The sequence below is a fragment of the Narcine bancroftii genome, chromosome 12, assembly GCF_036971445.1.
Source record: "Narcine bancroftii isolate sNarBan1 chromosome 12, sNarBan1.hap1, whole genome shotgun sequence".
Classification (NCBI taxonomy): domain Eukaryota; kingdom Metazoa; phylum Chordata; class Chondrichthyes; order Torpediniformes; family Narcinidae; genus Narcine; species Narcine bancroftii.
In genome coordinates, this window is record NC_091480.1 from 13,346,824 (window position 1) to 13,368,894 (window position 22,071).

General features: G+C 51.3%; 1 protein-coding gene across 2 annotated transcripts; it reads left to right on the plus strand.

The window, feature by feature from the left end:
- Nucleotides 1-8: 8 nt before the first annotated feature.
- LOC138747448 (SPRY domain-containing SOCS box protein 3-like) lies at nucleotides 9-20,822 on the plus strand. Of its 2 annotated transcripts, none has more exons than XM_069906676.1 (7): nucleotides 9-212; nucleotides 9,154-9,304; nucleotides 10,609-10,783; nucleotides 12,939-13,126; nucleotides 15,378-15,480; nucleotides 17,422-17,547; nucleotides 19,187-20,822. In XM_069906676.1, exons 1-7 carry the CDS (start codon nucleotides 43-45, stop codon nucleotides 19,534-19,536), a joined length of 1,263 nt encoding a protein of 420 aa, XP_069762777.1. In that variant the 5' UTR covers nucleotides 9-42; the 3' UTR covers nucleotides 19,537-20,822. The 2 variants fall into 2 exon arrangements, with proteins under 2 accessions (XP_069762777.1, XP_069762778.1); XM_069906677.1 differs by having other exon boundaries at nucleotides 81-168.
- Nucleotides 20,823-22,071: the final 1,249 nt, after the last annotated feature.

Consider the following 22,071-nt stretch of genomic DNA (forward strand, 5'->3'; position numbering starts at 1 on the left):
CTGCCGACCTTCGGTCTGGCGGACGAATCGGAAGCCGAGGGGATGCGACGGAGAGGGCGGGCCTTTCAGCCTCTGTTCTTCATGCACAATAAAAACACACGGATCGGGGCTGGTGGAGCTGGCGCCGCTTTGATTCGCAGGCGGCGGAAGCTGGATCATTCAATCCAGGTCCGGGGGGCGGCGGCGGGGGGGACAGCGACTGGATGCAGGAGGTTTGTGGCCGGTGCTCTGAGGCCTACGGGTCGGGGCAGGCCGGCTCCTTCACTACCCAGCCCGGGCACCGGCCCTTCTTCCCTCGACCCCCGAACCCAGGGCTTCGACCTTGCCCCTTCCTCCTCCTCCTCGGGCCGCCTGTCCCCGCACTGCCAGCCTCCACCCGGCTCTCTCCGTGGGAAGGGTCTGGGCGTGAGCCATTCGGCTCAGAAGCTTTGCCTTGGGCTCATGCAAACTCCCCAGAAAACCAATGCATGAAGAACGGGGCCGTGCAACCGCAACCAGATCCACCCCGGGTCGTTTACCGGCGCCTTAAAGGGTGTCAGAGCCCGTCTCGATTCACACCTTCCTCGCCTTCTGGGACGGTGACAGCGCAACCTGCGCTCCCATTGCCCCCCCCACCTGCGCTCCCATTGCCCCCCCCGCCACCTGCGCTCCCATTGCCCCCCCCGCCACCTGCGCTCCCATTGCCCCCCCCGCCACCTGCGCTCCCATTGCCCCCCCCGCCACCTGCGCTCCCATTGCCCCCCCGCCACCTGCGCTCCCATTGCCCCCCCGCCACCTGCGCTCCCATTGCCCCCCCGCCACCTGCGCTCCCATTGCCCCCCCCGCCACCTGCGCTCCCATTGCCCCCCCGCCACCTGCGCTCCCATTGCCCCCCCGCCACCTGCGCTCCCATTGCCCCCCCGCCACCTGCGCTCCCATTGCCCCCCCGCCACCTGCGCTCCCATTGCCCCCCCGCCACCTGCGCTCCCATTGCCCCCCCGCCACCTGCGCTCCCATTGCCCCCCCGCCACCTGCGCTCCCATTGCCCCCCCCGCCACCTGCGCTCCCATTGCCCCCCCCGCCACCTGCGCTCCCATTGCCCCCCCCGCCACCTGCGCTCCCATTGCCCCCCCCGCCACCTGCGCTCCCATTGCCCCCCCCGCCACCTGCGCTCCCATTGCCCCCCCCGCCACCTGCGCTCCCATTGCCCCCCCCGCCACCTGCGCTCCCATTGCCCCCCCGCCACCTGCGCTCCCATTGCCCCCCCGCCACCTGCGCTCCCATTGCCCCCCCGCCACCTGCGCTCCCATTGCCCCCCCGCCACCTGCGCTCCCATTGCCCCCCCGCCACCTGCGCTCCCATTGCCCCCCCGCCACCTGCGCTCCCATTGCCCCCCCGCCACCTGCGCTCCCATTGCCCCCCCGCCACCTGCGCTCCCATTGCCCCCCCGCCACCTGCGCTCCCATTGCCCCCCCGCCACCTGCGCTCCCATTGCCCCCCCGCCACCTGCGCTCCCATTGCCCCCCCGCCACCTGCGCTCCCATTGCCCCCCCGCCACCTGCGCTCCCATTGCCCCCCCGCCACCTGCGCTCCCATTGCCCCCCCGCCACCTGCGCTCCCATTGCCCCCCCGCCACCTGCGCTCCCATTGCCCCCCCGCCACCTGCGCTCCCATTGCCCCCCCGCCACCTGCGCTCCCATTGCCCCCCCGCCACCTGCGCTCCCATTGCCCCCCCGCCACCTGCGCTCCCATTGCCCCCCCGCCACCTGCGCTCCCATTGCCCCCCCGCCACCTGCGCTCCCATTGCCCCCCCGCCACCTGCGCTCCCATTGCCCCCCCGCCACCTGCGCTCCCATTGCCCCCCCGCCACCTGCGCTCCCATTGCCCCCCCGCCACCTGCGCTCCCATTGCCCCCCCGCCACCTGCGCTCCCATTGCCCCCCCGCCACCTGCGCTCCCATTGCCCCCCCGCCACCTGCGCTCCCATTGCCCCCCCGCCACCTGCGCTCCCATTGCCCCCCCGCCACCTGCGCTCCCATTGCCCCCCCGCCACCTGCGCTCCCATTGCCCCCCCGCCACCTGCGCTCCCATTGCCCCCCCCGCCACCTGCGCTCCCATTGCCCCCCCCGCCACCTGCGCTCCCATTGCCCCCCCCGCCACCTGCGCTCCCATTGCCCCCCCCGCCACCTGCGCTCCCATTGCCCCCCCCGCCACCTGCGCTCCCATTGCCCCCCCCGCCACCTGCGCTCCCATTGCCCCCCCCGCCACCTGCGCTCCCATTGCCCCCCCCGCCACCTGCGCTCCCATTGCCCCCCCCGCCACCTGCGCTCCCATTGCCCCCCCCGCCACCTGCGCTCCCATTGCCCCCCCCGCCACCTGCGCTCCCATTGCCCCCCCCGCCACCTGCGCTCCCATTGCCCCCCCCGCCACCTGCGCTCCCATTGCCCCCCCCGCCACCTGCGCTCCCATTGCCCCCCCCGCCACCTGCGCTCCCATTGCCCCCCCCGCCACCTGCGCTCCCATTGCCCCCCCCGCCACCTGCGCTCCCATTGCCCCCCCCGCCACCTGCGCTCCCATTGCCCCCCCCGCCACCTGCGCTCCCATTGCCCCCCCCGCCACCTGCGCTCCCATTGCCCCCCCCGCCACCTGCGCTCCCATTGCCCCCCGCCGCCACCTGCGCTCCCATTGCCCCCCCGCCGCCACCTGCGCTCCCATTGCCCCCCCGCCGCCACCTGCGCTCCCATTGCCCCCCCGCCGCCACCTGCGCTCCCATTGCCCCCCCGCCGCCACCTGCGCTCCCATTGCCCCCCCGCCGCCACCTGCGCTCCCATTGCCCCCCCGCCGCCACCTGCGCTCCCATTGCCCCCCCGCCGCCACCTGCGCTCCCATTGCCCCCCCGCCGCCACCTGCGCTCCCATTGCCCCCCCGCCGCCACCTGCGCTCCCATTGCCCCCCCGCCGCCACCTGCGCTCCCATTGCCCCCCCGCCGCCACCTGCGCTCCCATTGCCCCCCCGCCGCCACCTGCGCTCCCATTGCCCCCCCGCCGCCACCTGCGCTCCCATTGCCCCCCCGCCGCCACCTGCGCTCCCATTGCCCCCCCGCCGCCACCTGCGCTCCCATTGCCCCCCCGCCGCCACCTGCGCTCCCATTGCCCCCCCGCCGCCACCTGCGCTCCCATTGCCCCCCCGCCGCCACCTGCGCTCCCATTGCCCCCCCGCCGCCACCTGCGCTCCCATTGCCCCCCCGCCGCCACCTGCGCTCCCATTGCCCCCCCGCCGCCACCTGCGCTCCCATTGCCCCCCCGCCGCCACCTGCGCTCCCATTGCCCCCCCGCCGCCACCTGCGCTCCCATTGCCCCCCCGCCGCCACCTGCGCTCCCATTGCCCCCCCGCCGCCACCTGCGCTCCCATTGCCCCCCCGCCGCCACCTGCGCTCCCATTGCCCCCCCGCCGCCACCTGCGCTCCCATTGCCCCCCCGCCGCCACCTGCGCTCCCATTGCCCCCCCGCCGCCACCTGCGCTCCCATTGCCCCCCCGCCGCCACCTGCGCTCCCATTGCCCCCCCGCCGCCACCTGCGCTCCCATTGCCCCCCCGCCGCCACCTGCGCTCCCATTGCCCCCCCGCCGCCACCTGCGCTCCCATTGCCCCCCCGCCGCCACCTGCGCTCCCATTGCCCCCCCGCCGCCACCTGCGCTCCCATTGCCCCCCCGCCGCCACCTGCGCTCCCATTGCCCCCCCGCCGCCACCTGCGCTCCCATTGCCCCCCCGCCGCCACCTGCGCTCCCATTGCCCCCCCGCCGCCACCTGCGCTCCCATTGCCCCCCCGCCGCCACCTGCGCTCCCATTGCCCCCCCGCCGCCACCTGCGCTCCCATTGCCCCCCCGCCGCCACCTGCGCTCCCATTGCCCCCCCGCCGCCACCTGCGCTCCCATTGCCCCCCCGCCGCCACCTGCGCTCCCATTGCCCCCCCGCCGCCACCTGCGCTCCCATTGCCCCCCCGCCGCCACCTGCGCTCCCATTGCCCCCCCGCCGCCACCTGCGCTCCCATTGCCCCCCCGCCGCCACCTGCGCTCCCATTGCCCCCCCGCCGCCACCTGCGCTCCCATTGCCCCCCCGCCGCCACCTGCGCTCCCATTGCCCCCCCGCCGCCACCTGCGCTCCCATTGCCCCCCCGCCGCCACCTGCGCTCCCATTGCCCCCCCGCCGCCACCTGCGCTCCCATTGCCCCCCCGCCGCCACCTGCGCTCCCATTGCCCCCCCGCCGCCACCTGCGCTCCCATTGCCCCCCCGCCGCCACCTGCGCTCCCATTGCCCCCCCGCCGCCACCTGCGCTCCCATTGCCCCCCCGCCGCCACCTGCGCTCCCATTGCCCCCCCGCCGCCACCTGCGCTCCCATTGCCCCCCCGCCGCCACCTGCGCTCCCATTGCCCCCCCGCCGCCACCTGCGCTCCCATTGCCCCCCCGCCGCCACCTGCGCTCCCATTGCCCCCCCGCCGCCACCTGCGCTCCCATTGCCCCCCCGCCGCCACCTGCGCTCCCATTGCCCCCCCGCCGCCACCTGCGCTCCCATTGCCCCCCCGCCGCCACCTGCGCTCCCATTGCCCCCCCGCCGCCACCTGCGCTCCCATTGCCCCCCCGCCGCCACCTGCGCTCCCATTGCCCCCCCGCCGCCACCTGCGCTCCCATTGCCCCCCCGCCGCCACCTGCGCTCCCATTGCCCCCCCGCCGCCACCTGCGCTCCCATTGCCCCCCCGCCGCCACCTGCGCTCCCATTGCCCCCCCGCCGCCACCTGCGCTCCCATTGCCCCCCCGCCGCCACCTGCGCTCCCATTGCCCCCCCGCCGCCACCTGCGCTCCCATTGCCCCCCCGCCGCCACCTGCGCTCCCATTGCCCCCCCGCCGCCACCTGCGCTCCCATTGCCCCCCCGCCGCCACCTGCGCTCCCATTGCCCCCCCGCCGCCACCTGCGCTCCCATTGCCCCCCCGCCGCCACCTGCGCTCCCATTGCCCCCCCGCCGCCACCTGCGCTCCCATTGCCCCCCCGCCGCCACCTGCGCTCCCATTGCCCCCCCGCCGCCACCTGCGCTCCCATTGCCCCCCCGCCGCCACCTGCGCTCCCATTGCCCCCCCGCCGCCACCTGCGCTCCCATTGCCCCCCCGCCGCCACCTGCGCTCCCATTGCCCCCCCGCCGCCACCTGCGCTCCCATTGCCCCCCCGCCGCCACCTGCGCTCCCATTGCCCCCCCGCCGCCACCTGCGCTCCCATTGCCCCCCCGCCGCCACCTGCGCTCCCATTGCCCCCCCGCCGCCACCTGCGCTCCCATTGCCCCCCCGCCGCCACCTGCGCTCCCATTGCCCCCCCGCCGCCACCTGCGCTCCCATTGCCCCCCCGCCGCCACCTGCGCTCCCATTGCCCCCCCGCCGCCACCTGCGCTCCCATTGCCCCCCCGCCGCCACCTGCGCTCCCATTGCCCCCCCGCCGCCACCTGCGCTCCCATTGCCCCCCCGCCGCCACCTGCGCTCCCATTGCCCCCCCGCCGCCACCTGCGCTCCCATTGCCCCCCCGCCGCCACCTGCGCTCCCATTGCCCCCCCGCCGCCACCTGCGCTCCCATTGCCCCCCCGCCGCCACCTGCGCTCCCATTGCCCCCCCGCCGCCACCTGCGCTCCCATTGCCCCCCCGCCGCCACCTGCGCTCCCATTGCCCCCCCGCCGCCACCTGCGCTCCCATTGCCCCCCCGCCGCCACCTGCGCTCCCATTGCCCCCCCGCCGCCACCTGCGCTCCCATTGCCCCCCCGCCGCCACCTGCGCTCCCATTGCCCCCCCGCCGCCACCTGCGCTCCCATTGCCCCCCCGCCGCCACCTGCGCTCCCATTGCCCCCCCGCCGCCACCTGCGCTCCCATTGCCCCCCCGCCGCCACCTGCGCTCCCATTGCCCCCCCGCCGCCACCTGCGCTCCCATTGCCCCCCCGCCGCCACCTGCGCTCCCATTGCCCCCCCGCCGCCACCTGCGCTCCCATTGCCCCCCCGCCGCCACCTGCGCTCCCATTGCCCCCCCGCCGCCACCTGCGCTCCCATTGCCCCCCCGCCGCCACCTGCGCTCCCATTGCCCCCCGCCGCCACCTGCGCTCCCATTGCCCCCCCGCCGCCACCTGCGCTCCCATTGCCCCCCCGCCGCCACCTGCGCTCCCATTGCCCCCCCGCCGCCACCTGCGCTCCCATTGCCCCCCCGCCGCCACCTGCGCTCCCATTGCCCCCCCGCCGCCACCTGCGCTCCCATTGCCCCCCCGCCGCCACCTGCGCTCCCATTGCCCCCCCGCCGCCACCTGCGCTCCCATTGCCCCCCCGCCGCCACCTGCGCTCCCATTGCCCCCCCGCCGCCACCTGCGCTCCCATTGCCCCCCCGCCGCCACCTGCGCTCCCATTGCCCCCCCGCCGCCACCTGCGCTCCCATTGCCCCCCCGCCGCCACCTGCGCTCCCATTGCCCCCCCGCCGCCACCTGCGCTCCCATTGCCCCCCCGCCGCCACCTGCGCTCCCATTGCCCCCCCGCCGCCACCTGCGCTCCCATTGCCCCCCCGCCGCCACCTGCGCTCCCATTGCCCCCCCGCCGCCACCTGCGCTCCCATTGCCCCCCCGCCGCCACCTGCGCTCCCATTGCCCCCCCGCCGCCACCTGCGCTCCCATTGCCCCCCCGCCGCCACCTGCGCTCCCATTGCCCCCCCCCTTTAAAATGCCGGGTTGCCGATAAAGTGGGAAAGCGTGTCCTGCTTCCTGGGTGGGTTGGCCTTTCTACTGGTATAGTCCTTCAAGCAATCCCTTCCTCACCAGGGCACAGGTGGGATGAGTGGAAAGAAAATAGGTTAAGGCCCTCTGGGAGGAAAACGAAGTAGTCCCAATTCATGTGGGTGTGTCTTTCCTCCAAATTGGTGTGTTTTGAATTAAAATAACTGCAAGTTTCCTCTTTACTGTGTCCTTGTAATGCACTGGCCTAACTCTTTCCAGGTGGAGAGGGCACTTTGATTCCTGCTGAGGGTAGTCTTTCAGTTTTCACTTTGTTAGGACAAGCAGTGTTCTGCCAACAAGTTAATGATCCTTCCAAAAATGCATGAGTCTATTAAGGCTAAATCATGAAGACTAAATAATTAAGGCTAAATCAGAACTTGTGACAGACAAGCTAGTGCTGACAATGCCATTTATTTCAACCTTTTTGTTCAGATGTCAAACTTCCGTCATTTTCATTGAATGATCACTGCAGAATAAAACCTGGCTCAAACTCCAAAATGTCAAAGCTGCACACTTGCAAGAATAATCCTCTCTGTGTCCCTGCATCTTCCTCCACCACAACTTGCCTGTACATTATAAACATTAACCTTTTGCTGCATGTATTTTTTAAAGCTTTTCCTATTTTTGCTTAGCAACAAAAAAATTTATTACATCAAATCAAATTGTATCAATGGTAGTGATGTATGGCCCTTAATTATTTTGGTGTGAGCAAAGTTCCAGATAACTATTTAAAATATGAATGCAGTCTTGATCACGAATGATGTATCATGACCTCAATCCTGGACAAGAAATAAGATAATTTCTGTGAATAGAATGCATATTTGTTGAACAAAGGAGGCTTTCACTATTGAGCACAGATCATGAAACTCATTTCTGTTCTTTTAAAAAAGGAACAGTTCCAAAAGACGAGCTTAGCATTAAACCTTGCCTTCGCACCGCAACCACCCTAGTTTGGGTTAAGTGGAAAAAGATTGCAGTTGAAAGTAGAGAAATCAATCGGAGTTTATATGGATGACAAGAGGCACTGAGATCTGTGGCATAGACCTCAATCTATTTTAAAAAAAACATAATTTAATCATTCTTGTTGCCTTAAGTTGTAATAATGGTGGCTCTGATATCCACTCTTGTGGAGTGCTTTGAGAGGCTCACATCATCTCTAGCCTCCCAGCATATCTTGACCCACTACTGTTCAAACAGGTTTGTGGCAGAGAGAGAGACAGTAGATCACATGGCCCTCCACTCAGCTCTAGAACACCAAAACACCCATGTTTTGTCGATTACCACTCCACCTCCTGAACCAGAGTCCTCAACAAACTCGCCCCGAAACATTGAGATTTTGGGCTCAGCACCTTCCCACTGCAGCTGGATCCTTGACTTGCTCTCTAACAGTCTGCAATCAGTGAAAATGGGTAGGAATGTCTCCATGATCACTGGTACCCCACAAGGATGTATTCTTAGCTTCCTACTATACTTTTGAAACTGCTAATAAAAGGCCAAGGAAGGTGAAGAATCCACACTGCTGTCGACATCATGGTGGTGAACAAGATGATAAATAGCTTCAAGTTCTTGGGCACAAGTATTTCCAGTGACCTGATCTGGATCAGGCTCTACTTCCTTGGACAGGTTAGGAAGTTCAACATGTTGCCCAGTGTCTCGTATCAACTTCTTACAAGTGCATTATCAAATAGCATCTTAGTTGGATGCATCACAGCAAAGTATGGAAGATGGTGAATGCATCTCAGAACATCATACAACTCTCCCTCTCCTCCATCAACATCCAGTGCTTAGGAAAGACAGGCAACATACTGAAGGACCCATCCTATTCTGGACATGCACTTCCTCCCATCTGGGAGAAGGTTCAGGACAGGGTTGCCAGATTTGGCACTAGATTTATTTTTAATGTTAAAGTTGTAAAATATACCCACAGAACTAAAAATGCCAGTCAGCACTTTCTTCTGCCAGCCGATTTGAAAAAGTGGTCAATTTCTGGCATTTGGCGCCAAATCTGGCAGCCCTGGTTCAAGAGTGTATAATTGCACCTCAACAGGTTTAAAGGCAGTTTCCCACAGCCATCACAGTTATGTACTCATTGATCTTTTCAGCGTAACGTGATTGTGCACTTGCTCTTCCTTGTAAAGCTCTATGCATGTTAGAGTTGACTTGCTAGACTGCTTGCAAAAGAACCCTTCTCATTGTACCAGGAGAATAAACCTTACTTTGTAAATTACTTCCTGCTGTGTGTACATTGGCCACCGAAAGCATCTCATCAGAGTGGCACAAATTGATTGTTGTTTGCTTGGACATTTCAAAAATAAATGACTTTTTTAAAAATAAAGAATATAACTACTGACCAGTACTTAGCTAATCTATTGTATAAATCTCACTGCAGTGCAGATTTTTGGAAGGCCATGTCTCGGAGTAACAGAAATAACCGTGCCTGGCGGTATGTGTACAGTGGTATTCGCGAAGCCGATGCTGTGGCTGTGGTATTGCCTGAGGGCTCATCAGCTCCCATTGCCGTCTATGACTCAGACGGTCAGGTAGGAAATAAATAGTATTTAGTCGCTCAGTGTGAATATACTAAAATGTCAGCAGATGTTGGACATCTAAAATTGGAACAGCAAGTGCTGGATCAGTGAAGGGAAAGAATATGTCATCTTTTTCATCAGGAAAAACTAGAGTGACAGAAGTAGACTGATATAAAACTTCATAATTTTTGTCTCTAAATTAATTTTATTTTTGAGGTACCAAATTTGGTTCAAACAGTTAATCGTGAAACTTCTGCGAAATGCTGTGTGACCCTACTGAGTTTCTCCAGCAGTTTTGTGTTAAAACATTGTGATATGGATTGCAGAATACAGTGTTTGCTGTTGATGAATTTTAGCTGTTCGGTTCTGATTTTGCATGATTTGGAGATGAATTGTAGGAATGAAAACCTAAGATAAAATTATTTCATGCCCTCTGCTTTTAAGAATATTTTTTGTCATTTTCTTTCTTTTCCATGCCTATCCTTTGAACATTAGACAAACTTAGATCATAGATTGATCTGCAACAATGGTTCTCAACCTTTTTCTCCCCCACGCACATACCATCTGATAGACCAGTGGTTTTCAACCTTTTTCTTTCCAATCACCGACCACTTTAAGTAATCTCTATGCCATAAGAGCTCTGTGATCGGTAAGGGATTGCTTAAGGTGGTACGTGAGTGGGAAACGGAGATGGAGAATCACTGCTCTCGACCCAATTGTTACTGAAATATTTTGCTTGAGAAAAATGGTCATTGGCCCATTTCCTTTGGAGTTCTGAAAACGTGCAAAAAACGAGTCAATTGGGTACGATTTATCACCTTAATCCCTTACTGATCACAGAGCAATTATGACATAGGGAATATTTAAAGCGGTATGTGAGTGGAAAGAAAAAGGATGAGAACCACAGCTTTAAGAATTCTTATGTGAGTAGAAAATAAAGATTGAAACTACTGTTCTACAACAAATGCACAGAGCTGACCAATACAGTTATTTCAGTTATATTTAGTATTGAAGAACAAAGCTGTGAAGGTTTGACTCTTGCATTTTTCAAAATGTCTATTGATTTTCAGTAATCCTCTTGATTCTACTTTGAAATTCCAACATTCATTGTTTTTACAAGTGAGCATTTCTACCCAAACAAATATTTAATTTTGCGTTAAATCCTTGGGCAGTTGATTTTTAAGAATTGGACACCCTTTCCTTTCTGTGATAAATTCTTCCAAAATAATTCTTCAAAAAGCTGTGTAAATTAATGTGTGGAACATATAGCATCCGTAGAATGTTGTCTCAAGTGGATCTCTTTTCATCTCTTAAAGCACAGTGACGCTGATTCTGAACCAGAATTCCATTTTCCACCATCTATACCAACAGCATTACCTGTGACAGGAGAATCCTACTGTGACTGCGTCAACCAAAATGACACCCGGTCCTGTGGTAGTATGCGGAGTTTTCATCGCATGAAGGACTGTCATTGTGGAGAGGAAGACGAATGTAAGTCTCAGCAGCCATCATCTCTTCTTTTGATAGATTGGAGATGACTTTAGGCTGTACCATAAAACCCCAATCATCCAGCACTTCAGCGCTCTAGTGCCAGGCCAGTAGATGTTCAGGACTACTGATTGTTAGCTCTATTAAAATTCTATGGGACATTAAGCAAATGATTCTAGAGTATTGGACGATGAGTTCTATTAAAACTGAACTTTTGTTTCAATTTTATATTTTGGCATTCACCTTCAGGGGAAATGGAAACCCAGGCAAGTTTAAAGCATGTGTGGCAAATAAGGCCCTCATGAGTCTAAAGGGAGCATTGACCCAAACAATTGGGTCATGGATTATTGGGGTTTCATTGCAGTTTGCGGCAGACCTTTAGTGGATGTGAAATGATTCCATAAAATGCTTCATCCTGTTGTTTTATTTCTGAAGTTCTTCAAAAATTACAGCATCTGAATTAATTATCCTCAAGTTCAGGGTTCTAAGAACAAGTCAATGGGCCATCAGTCTTCCAGGACCTCACCCATGGTTAATGATAATGCAAGTATCTCTGCCAGGGCCACAGTATTTCTTCCCTGGCTTTCTAAGTGCAAGAGGATGCACCTAGTCAGACCCTGAGGATTTATATCCACCTGAAGATTTATACTGTTAGAACCTACTCTTTTGTTATTTAGATCTGATCCACAACATCACCACTCATTTTCCACAATTCCTTAGCTTCCATAACTTTCTCCAAAGTAAATTGAGATAAGAAGTATACTTTTAAGACCTCTCTCATCTCCTGTGGCTCCATGCCTAAACAACTACATTGATCCTTAAAGGGACCTATTGTCTCCCTAGTTACCCTTTTGCTCTTAATATACTTGTAAACTCTCTCAGGATTTTCCTTTACCTTGTCTGCCAGATCTATCTCGCATCCTGTTTTGCCCTCCTGATTTCCCTCTTACATTTTTTTGTATTCCTCGGTGATTAAGCTTGATCCTATCTGCTTATGCTGGACATGTACCTCAGTTTTTTTCTGACCTGAACCTCAATATCCCTTGTCAACCATGATTCCCTAAAACTGCCAGCCTTGCCGTTTACTCTAACAGGAACCTGCTGTCCCTGATCTCTTGCTATTTCACTTTTAAAAGTCTCCCACTTGCTGGATGTCCCTTTGCCAGTAAGCAGCCTCTTCCAATCAACCACCGCAAGTTTCTGACTAATGCCTTCAAAGCTTAATTGATCTGAAATGTTTACTCTCTTTCTCTCCACAGATGAGGCTGATTTGCAGTATTTCTAGCATTTTCTACTTCTATTCCTGACCCCCTTTATTCCTTCTGTATTTTATTTTGTGCCGACTTTGATGTGCCTTGCAAATTTCTTTCATTCCTCTAATTATGTGACAACCTTTTGACGCTTATTTTGCCTCTGCTAGCTTTTGCCCTTTTGTATCTTTTCATCATCTTTCCATCACATTATAGACCTGGACAATCTAAATACGAGTCAACCATGAGTCATTCATTTAGATCTGTACAATCTGTTTGTCTTCACTGGACTCAAACTGAAGAACCCTCAATAGTTTTGATACAAGGACTGCAAGCTTTTCATTTTTATAATCCATTGAAAGTAAATGGTTTTGAAATAAATTTAAAATGTTCTCTTTCATCCTGTCTGTCCTAAAATAAATCCTTTGAAACAAAATAAAACAAAACATCTACGGTAAAACCCCTGGGATCTGGAATTCAAGCAACCGGCAAAAATAAAAATTGAGGAAAATCTTGGTTAAATGTTTTTAAAGAATGTAACTGAGACTTTAAGGTTCATAGATTCGTGCAGGTGAAGTTTGTTCGGTGTAAGTACAGTGTAGTATTTTTGTCTTTTAAACTGTTTATTCTTCATACTGGTGTATTGTAAGAGTAAGTCTCAAGCAACCGGAAAATACACTTAACTGGCATCTACCAAACCCCATAGGAGCCAGGGACTTTACGGTAGTAGGCTCTAAATAGATTTTTCAGCAGAATGTATCGAATTGTTAGTAGATTCCACTCAACGTCCTTGTGTGTGTCTGGTAATGATAGATGTCTGTTGGCATTTAAACATGGACAAGCAGAGCTTTCTATAAACAGTGACTGATATTGGTGATCTTAAATTTATAAACAATTCCCCACTACAGATTTTGAGTGGATGTGGGATGATTTGACCAAATCTTCTGCTACACTGCTGAGCTGTGAGAACAGAGAAGTGAATTTCCACATGGATTACAGTTGTGGAACAGCAGCTGTTCGTGGGGACAAGGAAATGAGCGAGGGACAACACTTCTGGGAAATAAAAATGACATCCCCTGTATATGGTACAGATATGGTAGGTGTAGTAAAATATGGTTTAAAAAAAAAGTCTCATATTTTCTTTCACAACTAATTAAGGTCTAGCTACATGTAGGATCATTTTGGGAAAAGGTCAATTTTGCACTGTTTTGAAACAGCAGTGCTAAAACACCAATTTGTGGTTTGTGTGTCTTGGTAACCAATCTTATACCCATATTTATTTTCACAAACTTCAGTTGAGTTTCTGTGATGCTTTCCCTTAACATTTTAAAATTTGTCATCCCTTTTGACCATCTTTCAAGTATTGGCTATTTTAATCAATTCTGTATTGACCCTGTATCTACTCACACATTTCCCTTGTCCATTGAGTGATTGGTGACTTCTTCCTTACGCCCATGTCCAGTTCTGCATCATTTCACAAATAAAAAATGTCCATAATTGGGTGGTATTTAAACTTTGTGTTCACTAAATTATATTAGAATGCTAATAAACAATCTATTAGAAGGTTGTCTATGCTACTTTATATATTCCACAAGAATCCTTAGAATGGAGTTCAGAGTTCTTTAGTACCTCAGTTGGTTCAAATAAAATAATAATTTGATCTAAAGTTCAGCTTTAATACAATACCACACTAAGCATTAAGAGATATCAAGTTATAAACTGTCCATTAATTTAACATTGCAAAAAGCTGCCATCAAGTTCAGTTGTTTTTGATACTGAGTAACTCAACTAGGATCTTTGAACTTCAAAATATAATCATAAAGAGAAAAGATAATCCAAAATTTCATTGATTATAATGTTAACCTTTTGATCTATTCACTGCTTAAAACATTTTTATGTCTTTGAACATCGATTAAAGAAGAATTCCAGATAATCAGCTCTATTAACTCTTTGGACTCCAGCCATTTTTAACATCTCCTCATATATACCGGATCCACGTGTAAACAACAGTATGAACATCAGTACGAATCAGCTGGGTATAAAACCAGTCCCGGAAAATGGGGTCATGGAGTATATGCATTTGTTGGTATTCCCTGAAAACAAGGACACAGAGTCCAAAGGGTTAAGAATTTCTTGCTGGGCTCTCCTATCATTGCAGATCATTCGTCTGAATTTTCCATGTTCTACCCTGACTCAAAAAGTGATTGGAGTTTACCTTCTCCGTCTGATTTCTGCTCCAGGTTGTCCTCTAAAATTTGTCTTTGATCACATCATGGCTCAAGTCTTAATACTGTGAAATGCGGCCACTTGGGATGTTTTACTGTGTTAAAGTCATAATATTTGGTTGCAATTAATTGTTATCCATTGTATCAAATAAGTTATGATTTCTGTTGCATTCAAATGCAACAGAAAGAAGAGTTCCTGTGGTTGCTTGTATGTTTTCAATCGTGTTATTTGAGTATTTTGCATCTATAACCATAGCAAGTAGAGTATTTGTAAAGAAAAAAACAAACTGCTGGAGGAATTCAGCAGGTCAGGCAGCTTCTGTGGAGGTAAGAAGATAATCAACATTTCACATGAAGACCCTGCATCGGAACTGAGTGTAAAGGGGTGGTAGTTGGTTTAAAAGATATGGCTATGGGGTGATACGTAAACTGGCAAGTGATAGGAAGATCCAGATGAGATAGTTGATGGCCAGATGAATCCAGGTGAGAAGGGTTTGATTGACCCAAGTACTCGAGGTAAGGGTGGAGATAATGACAGGTGAGAGATGATAAATGAATCTGATCATCAGGCAGGTGATGAGTGGAACTAGATAAAGGATGTAGGATGAGCAGACGGGAACAGTCGGGGAAAGTGATAGTGGAACATGGGAGGAGTTTGTGGGTGATGGGTCTAGTCAAGAGGAGAGAGAAACTGTGTTGCAGGGTATTGGGATGGCATTTGGAAAGAAGAGGTGTGAGAGGATCTCGGTGGAACAGAAATAGAGGGAACAAGAGTTGCCTGAAGTTGAAGAATTCAATGCCAATGCTGTTGGGTCATGCACTACCCAGGAAGATTTTGAGTTACTGTTTCGCTGGTTTGTGTTTGGCCTCACAATGTCTGTGGAGGAGGCTAAGGATAGACAGATCATTGTGGGAATGGAGAGGGTAGGTGAATGGCTTTCAATTGGGAGCTCCAGATGGCCATTTGCTAAGCATAGGAATGTGATACACTGAATGTAATAATCGAAGTTGGAGGAAGTGCAAATGTGGAATAACTGTTGCATTTGGCCTCACCCTGATATTGCAGGAGTATTGGCTCATTTGTCTAATCTGCCCACTCTTTTATCTTTGTGCACCATTTAGATGGTGGGAATCGGAACAACCGATGTCAAACTGGACAAATTTCGTCACACCTTTTGCAGCTTACTGGGAAAAGATGAAAACAGTTGGGGTCTCTCCTATACAGGTAACAGCCTTGAGAATTATTTGTCCGTTTCCAAATGGAGAATACTGTTTACATTTAAGATGGGTTTTGGGATGAGAGTACACACCAGTGGAGATTCAATGGCATGTTCGCTCTCACCTTTGCTGATCCTCACTTCCAGATGAAGCGCTTGCGGTGGTCCGGTTAGTGTAGCAGTTAGCGCAATGCTGTTACATTGCCAGCATTCAGGACCGGGGTTTGAATCCTGTGATGTCTGTAAGGAGTTTGTACATTTTCCCAGTGTCTGCATGAGTTTTCTCTGGGGGCTTATCTTACCTCCTACCCTTCAAAACATACTGGGGGTTGGAGGTCAATTGGGTATAATTGGGGAGCACAGGATGTCTTAAATTTAAATTTTAAAAATATCCATGGTCATGCAGTGTCTTTTAACCTTGTGGTGGCCTGTTAAGGCAGAATATTCGAGGCCTCACCTTTATTCCTTCTACTGGTTATACAAATCAGTATCCCTCAGTTATTAATTATCCATGGGAAATGGATCCTTTTTATTTGTTGGCCTATCAGAATTTTAAGTACCTTCATTATATCTCTCCTTAATTATTAACAAAAGAAAGTGTGCCAAAATTTAATTTCTTTTAGTCTTGGCAACATCTTCAAATATATCCAGTAATCTAGCTATTCTCAACCTTTATTTGGCTATGACCCCCCCCCCCCACCCCCGGGTCTTTGCCCAAAGTTTATGGGCCCCCTTCCCTGTAAACCAGTCATTTAGTTGGTTTCTTCCACACTTCTCTTCTACTGACTACATTTAAAAAAAATTGTATGATTACAATCAATGGGGGCTGTACGCCCCTGCCCCCACAATGCATTTGTGTTGGGGGAGGCGAACAGCCCCCATGAAAATGACTGCAGTGTAATCACTCCCTCTCTTCCTCATAATCAATACTGCATGGTGTAAAGCTTGCGGAAAGTATTGCTTTATTCAGTCCCAGCATGACTTCCCTAGTCTTATATTCATGCATCCCTTTTGGTAAAGCATCCTGCATGTCACCTTAAGCCACCTACCTTATATAGCTATTCTGCTTTTGAATACTGTCAACATTTTCATCTATTGTCTCTCTCCTTCAGTATCAAACTAGTTTCTATGATTCCTTCAAACTATTTGCTCTTCCCAAATATAGTGCCTCAGTTCTCAAGTCAAATTCATTGTCATCTGATTGTACAAGTACATGAATGAAAGAATCTCAGATGGTTAGTGTGAGCAGTTCCTCTGGTCAATCAGCATTCTCACTGCCCGTAGGAAGAAGCTGTTCCACAGCCTGATGGTACTGGCTCTGATGCTCCTGTATGTCTTTCCTGACGGAAGCAATTGAAAGATGCAGGGTAGAAGGGATCCACAATGCTTTGCGTGCACTCTTCAGATTACGATCCTAGTAGATCACATTGATGAGGGGGAGAGAGTCTCCAATGGTCCCCTCTGCCACTTTTATGTCCTGTGAATTGACCTCCGATCCATTTCTACCCACCTGATCATTCTTTTGAAATCTCCGACTGTTTCCTTCCTCATTGGTAATTATATTCAATGAAAAAGATTCATGTGAAAGGAATTGCCTTTCTCTTCTGCTTAACTCGAATAAAACTTTATTACAAGAACTCCCCAGATCAGACAACATCTGTGGTTAGAAATGGTCAGTCTGGACCCAAAACATTGACTGACCGTTTCAACCCACAGATTCTATCTGAGTTCCTTCAGAAATATCCTCTGCTAACGATATAAATTGTTTGCCCTTGAGAAGTGGATAAATAAATGTTTGCATGCAGACCCCACAGTAAAATATCGAAGTTCATTTTGACCACAGCTAAGAACTTAGAAACCTCTCTAATAACCATTGGAATGTGTAACATATTTATTCAATGTCTTGTGTTTCAGCATTGATCTTTTTTTTAATGTACAATTTTGTGCAGGTGTACTACATCACAAAGGGGCTAAGAGTCATTTTTCAACAAGATTTGGTCAGGGCTCCATCATTGGTGTTCATCTGGATACTTGGCATGGTGTCTTGACTTTGTTCAAAAATAGAAAATGCATAGGTTTGTGTAGTTACATTTTACATTACAGTTTCTATTAAGTACAATATTTAAGTTTTAATTTGTGTTATTTATAACTCATTATCTGGTGTTCTCTTGATATTGATCTGCTAACCACTGTGAGCATTTCAAAAGCATAAGTTTTGATTTTTTTTTAAATTAAACCAGTGGTTCTCAACCTTTTTCTTTCCACTCACATACCACTTTAATCCCAATGCCATCTGTGATTAGTCAGGGATGGCTTAAGGTGGTGCTTAAGTGTTGAGAATCACTGTTCCAGATCCAATTGTTACTGAAATATTTTGCTTGAGAAAAATTGCCATCGGCCCATTTCCTTTGGAGCTATGAAACCGTGCACATAACGAGTCAATGAGGGACAAATAAAACAGTGTTTTTTAAACTTTTTCTTTCCACTCACATACCACCTGAAGCAATCCCTTACTAATCATCAAATACCTATGGCATAGGGAATACTTAAAGTGGTATGTGAATGGAAAGAAAAAGGTTGAGAACCACTGAATTAAACTATCAAATATTGGAAATACATTAGGCGGTTTGGGGATTTAAATGATATACTGTATTTTTAAACTTTATGCTCACCGGCAATGACAGGATTGAGTTAGAATTTTATAAATTTTTCCCATGATATTGTGCAATCTGAGTGTCATAGATAACTAATGAATTGGCATCCATCTAAAAGAGTTTAAATATTCATTTGAGAATTTTATATTTGCCAGAATGAATAGTCTGGCCTTATAATGTAATGTATGTTAAAAATAAAATAAATTGACAGAACTAGGGGTGCCACAGTTATGTAGCAGTTAACGCAACACTGTTCCAGTGCCAGCAACCCAGGTTTGAATCCTGTGCTGTCTGTAAGGCATTTGTACGTTCTCCCCATGTCTGCGTGGATTTATTCAGGGTCCTCTGGTTTCCTCCCACCCTTCAAAATGTATGGGTGTTATAGGTTAATTGGGTGGAATTGGACATAGGCTCGTGAGCTGGAAGTACCTATGTCCATGCTGTATGCCTAAATTGAATTACATCATGGCCGTCGAAAACCACAGGTTAGTTTGCTTTTCATGAAATTCAGTTTTCTCAATGGAGGAATAATGCAACAAACAATAACAGGTTTAGATCCTTGGGACAAATGTTTAGTTTTGGTTGCGATATATTTTTGAAAAATAATTTTCTTTCAGATGGTTTAATTGGGTGTTTTTTGTTACTTCTTTAAAAATCTTTTGATGAATTCTTTAAACTTCCAGAGCACATGTTGTGTGCTTACTGCCTAATAATTTATAGTTTTAGAATAAAATTGTAAAATTAGCAACTTTTTTTTAAATTTAGGCATGCATAGAACACAGTAACAGGCCCTTTCGGCCCACGAGCCTGTGTTGCCCAATTACACCCAATTAATCTAAAATCCCTAGTATGATTTGAAGGGTGGAAGGAAATGGGAAGATTGTTGCAGACAGCACCAATTTGAACCCCGGTCGCTGGCTCAGTAACAGCATTACACTATCAAAGTGAGAGCATTTAATTGATATTTGAATATGACATGCAATCTCATACTTGAACTGTGATAATAGGATGTGTGTATAGTTGGTGTATTAACAAGTGGGTTTTTTTTTGTTATATAAAGGAGTTGCAGCTACCAAACTGCAAAACAAAAAATTCTTTCCAATGGTCTGTTCAACTGCAGCAAGAAGCAGCATGAAAGTGATTCGCTCGTGTTTCTCCCCGACGTCCCTACAGTATCTATGCTGCCTGCGGCTCCAGCAACTGTTGCCTGATCACATTGACAAACTGGAGGTTCTTCCGCTACCCCCGGGCCTGAAACGTATGCTACGCAATCGGTTGGGTTGGGTCCTCTCGATGAATCAAGAAAGCAATAGCAGTGAGGCTGCCTGTAGCTCATCAGGCAATGAATCTGACAGTTCTTCCACAGCAGATACTGAAACTTGCCAACGGAAAAGATGTCGATGGACTTAACACTTCAAGGTTGAGTTTTTAATTTTTAAAACACGACTATTGCAACAATGGCAGTTAAAAATTTATTGAGAACGGACGTGAACCATTGCTGCTAATTTAATGAGACGAGTGCAAGATGATCCAATCTCTCAACTTCATTTTCAATGGTTCTAACTCTTTTCAGCAAACTTAATGAGGACTGTTACTAATAAACTCAGATTGGTAAAAGTGCAAGGTGATGATTTAAGATGCGGTTCTTATCAATAAAATAACCTGTGTACAAAGATTTCTTTAAGTAAAAACACAACACTGGAGAAACTCAGCAAGTCAAACCGGTTACTTTATGTAGCAAAGATAAAGATACACAACCAACATTTCAGGCTTGACTTGCTGGGTCTCTCCAGCATTTTATTTTTACTTCACTCACGGTGTCTGCAGACTTTCGAGTTTTACGACAAAGTTTTTTTCGTATATCTACCCTCTGTAGGTTATCTAGAGCATTCACCTAAAAATATTAAATAACCAGCTTGTCTAAAATATTTAAAGCATGCACATTTTATTTCTCGAAAAAACTTGAGCAAATTCCACCTCATTGATTGAGACTTTGCCCAAGTAAACCAGGAAGATCAGTTATTGTGACTTCTCTGAGCTGGTTTTCCATTCTCATTCCAGATCTATGTGGTAAAGTTTTATCCTGTCGCATATCCAGCTATAATGTCCTACTATAATGAAGTCACCGCTGTAGCTTCGCCATCCCCCACCCTTGGAATTGTGCTTTTTCAACTTTTAAGTTTCTCAAAATGAACAGCAAATTAATATAGCAAATGTGATATTTGATCTTTAGTAAATATTAAGTGCTGCAAAGATAGGAACGATGCCTCGACAAACAAAGTCCAAAGGTAGGAGTTCGCTTTTTGTAAAAAAAAAAGATACCCGAGAGAAACTCCATACCTCACAGAAGCTGTGTCTCATTTTAATTTCTTTCCAAACAAATTTAGTAGTAGCATTTTATCTTGTATATTCAGCTTTATATTCTCCCTCTGCCTCCTACAGTTTAGCAAGCATTTTGTCGTCATGTTCTTCGGAAATGATCTTGTGTTTAAAATTGGGATCCTTAAAAATAAATTCTGCATTTGTTTCTTTTAATTTTGAGGCTATGATATCTGTAACTGAAGTTCTCTGTGTGTAGCTATATGCCAAATGTGACATTGTGTGGCAATTCAAATCTTATTTTATATTTGATCCCCTTGTAGCGCTGCTAAAGGCAGACCTGCTGAAATAAATGCTGTCCACACCAAGCAAATAAACCAGTAACTGCCGTTTATTCAAACCACTCGCATTCCTTTGTAGGTGAGGCGACAGGCTCACGGGAGTTATGTCGCAATGCTACTGTGAGGCCTGGTCGTTCCCCTGGCCACACGCTCCTGCAACCTGGAACTTCTGTGCGGTGGGGGAGAGCCCCTGTGCCTTGCCGTGCTGGCTGTTTGCTACGGCATTTCGGCCCGTCGTGTGTGGGGTTGACCCAGCCCGCTACACCACCCACCCACCCCCCCACTCCCAGAATCGCAGTCTCTGGGTGAGGTTTGGGAGATTGCCTTTGGGTCGGTGCCCCCAGTGTTGTCGAGTAGGGGCAGGGAAAGGCTGAACAGTCCAAGTGGGTTTTCTTGAGGTGGTCGACTGTAAATATGTCATGCCTGTCTCCGATGTCTAGAGTATATACAATCCCCTCCCTTCTCAGTACCTTGAAAGGCCCTTCATAAGGGCACTGCAGAGGAGTACCTGCCCCGTCTTACAAAGACAAAGTCCACAGCTTTGAGTTCTTGTGGGACATGGCTGGTTGGCATCCCGTGGGAGGTGGTAGGATGTGGATAGATGGTGTTGTTCCACAGCCACTGTAGGACATCCAGGGCGTTCTATAGTGGTTCCATGGAGCCAAAGACTGTTTCTGCTTCGACCTTGTCAGCAAAGGTGTTGCTCCTTCACTGGAGATGAGGTGCCCAAGGAAGTTAATGATGGACAAACTGAACTGGCACTTGGACGTGTTGACAGGTGTTTTAAATGTTCCTTGTGGGTCCTGGCGTCTGGTCTGGCAATTAAGATATTGTCCAGGTACACAAAAATCCCCTCCAGGTCTCTTGCCATGATGTCCATAAGAAACTGGAATGTTTGGGCCATGTTTTTCAGCCCGAATTGCATTCACAGGAACTCGAGGCCAAACAGGATGATTAAGGCCGTCTTCTGGTCATCGTCCTAGTGCACTGTGATCTGGTGGTAACCCTTCACCAGATCGACCTTGTAAAAAATCTGGGCACCATGGAGTCATGCGGCAAAGTCCTGTATGTGCAGGATGAGGTATCAGTCCGGTACCGTTGCGTCATTGAGCCTGCGGTGGTCTCCGCAGGGGCGCCAGCCGCTAGAGTTCTTAGGGACTATGTGTAGTGGCGAAGCCCACAGGCTGTTGCAACGGCGGACAATCCCCAATTCCTCCATCGTGGAAAACTCGGCCTTGGTTTGGGGCAGTCACCGTGCCTGCTCGTACATGGGTGATCTGGTGGT